Source organism: Gobius niger, assembly GCF_951799975.1.
Source record: "Gobius niger genome assembly, chromosome: 7".
Lineage (NCBI taxonomy): Eukaryota > Metazoa > Chordata > Actinopteri > Gobiiformes > Gobiidae > Gobius > Gobius niger.
In genome coordinates, this window is record NC_136858.1 from 37,261,970 (window position 1) to 37,265,529 (window position 3,560).

The following is a 3,560-nucleotide window of genomic DNA, read 5'->3' on the forward strand; positions in this document are numbered from 1 at the left end:
ATATCAAGCATTGGCTTAAATGACTTGAATTGAGGAAATGGATCTTGTTTTGAGCGGTTTTCACTCATTTAGACACTTTTCCTGATCGGACCAAGTTTACTTGGCTTGTTTGAGGACATTTCAGACCAGTTCTAGGGTAAATCTCGCTTGAAATAAGAAAGTAAAATTGCCAATGAGATAAGACCAATTTTCTTTCCCCATTGGCAAAGAAAATGACCTGAAATAAGGACGAAATGTATGAAAACGAGTCAGAAACATCTCAGAACAAGTGAAATAATCCAGGACAAATGCCCAACAACAATTTACCTACTAAAATTTGGATTATTATGCTCAAATTGAGATGTTTATACTAATCTAGTTAATTACCTTTTGCAGTGTGAGCATTTAATGTTTCCAAAGTTCATTGTTCACTCCAATTTAAAAGTGACTTTTGATCACAAGTCGGTCTATCAGTTGCTGGACATTGATGATTTTCTGCAGTGATCTCATATACAAGCTATACTTTTCACATAGACTTTGCCTAAACTATATTTGAAGATTTGTTTCCTTTGTTTGTCTCGTGAGAAAACATGAACATGCTTGAGTCGTTTTCTGCCACTCCCTCTGCCACATTCAGCCTGGCTCTTCCTGTTTCCTCTCCCTCCCACACACTCTCTCCCTCTCTCTCAAATGTAAAGTCAAACTCGGTGGCTGTCCTCGAGAGAGACATGGCGCAGAAAGCCCTGGACCAAGATGCCTTTACTTGCCCCATCTGTTTGGATTTGCTGAATGATCCCGTGACTGTTCCCTGTGGACACAGCTACTGCATGAAGTGTTTGGGAAACCACTGGGATCAAGAGGACGAGAAGCGTGTTTACAGCTGTCCTGAATGCAGAAAGAGCTTCAGCTCCAGGCCAGAGCTGCTCAAAAACATCATGTTAGCAGGTTTAGTGGAGCAGCTGAAGCAGCCTGGCCTCGCAGCGCCCCCTGCTGACCGCTGCTCTGCCGGAGCTCAGGATGTGCCCTGTGACGTCTGCACTGAGCGGAAGCTGAAGGCCGTCAAGTCCTGTCTGCAGTGTGTGGGCTCCTACTGTGAGGACCACCTCCAGCCTCATTATGAAACTGCAGCGCTGCAGAAACACCAGCTGGTGGCGCCCTCTGACAAACTGCAGGAAAACATCTGCTCTCAACACGACGAAGTGAAGAAGATGTTCTGCCGCACCGACCAGCAGCTCATCTGCTACCTCTGCTCTGTGGACCAACACAAGGGCCACGACATGGTGTCCTCAGCCTTGGAGAGAGCCCAGAGGCAGGAACAGCTGCTCCAGAGCCTCCAGCTCAAAGAGACAGACCTGAAGAGGCTCCAGCAGGAGGCCCAGGACATCAGGTGCTCTGCCCAGACAGCGGTGCAGCGCAGTGGGGACAGCTTCACAGACAAGTTTTTGTCACATTTTTGTTTAGTTTTTGTCACTTTTTTGGTTAAGTTTTTGTCACATTTTTGTTGAGTTTTTGTCACTTTTTGGTTGAGTTTTTGTCACTTTTTTGGTTAAGTTTTTGTCACATTTTTGTTGAGTTTTTGTCACTTTTTTGGTTGAGTTTTTGTCACTTTTTTGGTTAAGTTTTTGTCACATTTTTGTTGAGTTTTTGTCACTTTTTGGTTGAGTTTTTGTCACTTTTTGGTTGAGTTTTTGTCACTTTTTGGTTGAGTTTTTGTCACTTTTTGGTTGAGTTTTTGTCACTTTTTGGTTGAGGTTTTGTCACTTTTTTGGTTGAGTTTTTGTCACTTTTTGGTTGAGTTTTTGTCACATTTTGGTTGAGTTTTTGTCACTTTTTGGTTGAGTTTTTGTCACTTTTTGGTTGAGGTTTTGTCACTTTTTTGGTTGAGTTTTTGTCACTTTTTGGTTGAGTTTTTGTCACTTTTTGGTTGAGGTTTTGTCACTTTTTTGGTTGAGTTTTTGTCACTTTTTTCGTTAAGTTTTTGTCACATTTTTGTTGAGTTTTTGAAACAACACAAGGGCCACAACATGGTGTCCTCAGCCTTGGAGAGAGCCCAGAGGCAGGAACAGCTGCTCCAGAGCCTCCAGCTCAAAGAGACAGACCTGAAGAGGCCCAGACAGCGGTGCAGCGCAGTGGGGACAGCTTCACAGAGGTGGCCCTTCTCCTGGAGAAAAGACGTTCCGAAGTGGAGGTGCAGATCCGCTCTGAGGAGGAAGCCCAACTGAAACAAGTCCAAGAGCTTCAGGACCAACTGCAGCAGGACATCACTGAGCTGAAGAGGAACATCTCTGAGCTGGACACACCGGACCACAACCAGCCTCTACAGCTCTGTCCTTCACTGTCCACAGACTCACAGATCAAGACAGGGCCCGGCCGCTGCTTCGAGGAGGTGACCAGAGCCGTGTCAGAGCTCAGGGACAAACTAAAGCTCAGTCTGGAGGAGGGACTGACCAACGTCAATCTGGCTCTGAGAGGAACACCAGCTGAACCCACCACCAGAGAGGACTTCTTACAGTATTCAACAGAGATCACCCTGGACCCAAACACAGCGTACAGCACACTGAAACTGACCGATGGAGACAGAATGGCAACATTACTGAAGAAAGCTCAGAGTTATCCTGACCATCCGGACCGGTTCACCGGGTGGCGTCAGGCCCTGAGCAGAGAGAGTCTGACGGGCCGCTGCTACTGGGAGGTGGAGTGGAGCGGGTCGTGGGTCAGTTTAGCAGCTTCATACAGAGACATCAAGAAGAAAGGAGGCTCGAACATAACCGCGTTTGGATACAACGATAAATCCTGGGCCTTGGAGTGTGACAAAAAGCACAACCGTTATTCGTTTTGCTTTAAGTCGGCGAAGGCCAAGGTCTCTGGTCCGCTCTCGTCCAGAATCGGGGTTTACCTGGACCACGGTGCAGGGGCGCTGTCGTTTTACAGCGTTCAGAACCAAACCATGACCCTGGTCCACAGAGTCCAGACCACGTTCACTCAGCCGCTCCACGCTGGGCTCAGGCTTTACTGGGACGTAGGAGACACCGCACATTTCCCCAAACTGAAGTAGAAGCTTTGACAGGTTGAGGTTGTCCTTGTGCCTTGTATTGAACTAATATGGAAGGGGATGTTATAAAATTTGGTTTTCATACATCGAGTTATAGATCTTGTGCACCTCACTCACGCTCAGGTGCAGGTGTGGGATTTTCTTTTATCATTTAAACCACACAAATTATAATTTTGTTGCATGTTCGGTCTTTGAATGTTACGGGTTGAGGGATGTGCTGTAACCTCTTACCACCCGCCTAAAACCGAATGCATTCTGTCCTCTTTGGCTATAGGCCTGTGTAACACCTCATTTGAAAGCTAAGACCCACAAAACTGATCTTTTTCCTCGCGTTGTTGCTGTGTTGTGTCACCTTATTTTTTATGTTTTTTTTCACATTTTTGAGTTTTTGTCATTTTTTGGTTGAGATTTTGTCCCATTTTTTTTTTTGAATTTTTGCCACATTTTTGTAGAATTTTTGTCACTTTTTGTTTGAGTTTTTGTGACTTTTTTTTTTAGAATTTTTGTCACATTTTTGTCGATTTTTTGT

At 45.2% G+C, this 3,560-nt stretch overlaps 1 protein-coding gene across 1 annotated transcript; it reads left to right on the forward strand.

Moving 5' to 3' along the window:
* Nucleotides 1-707: 707 nt before the first annotated feature.
* Nucleotides 708-3,034, forward strand: LOC306965964 (tripartite motif-containing protein 16-like; the record flags this gene model as incomplete). The annotated part of the gene is made up of 2 exons (XM_079560585.1): nucleotides 708-1,366; nucleotides 2,077-3,034. The coding sequence occupies 2 exons, from the start codon at nucleotides 708-710 to the stop codon at nucleotides 3,032-3,034; spliced, it is 1,617 nt and encodes a 538-aa protein (XP_079416711.1).
* Nucleotides 3,035-3,560: the final 526 nt, after the last annotated feature.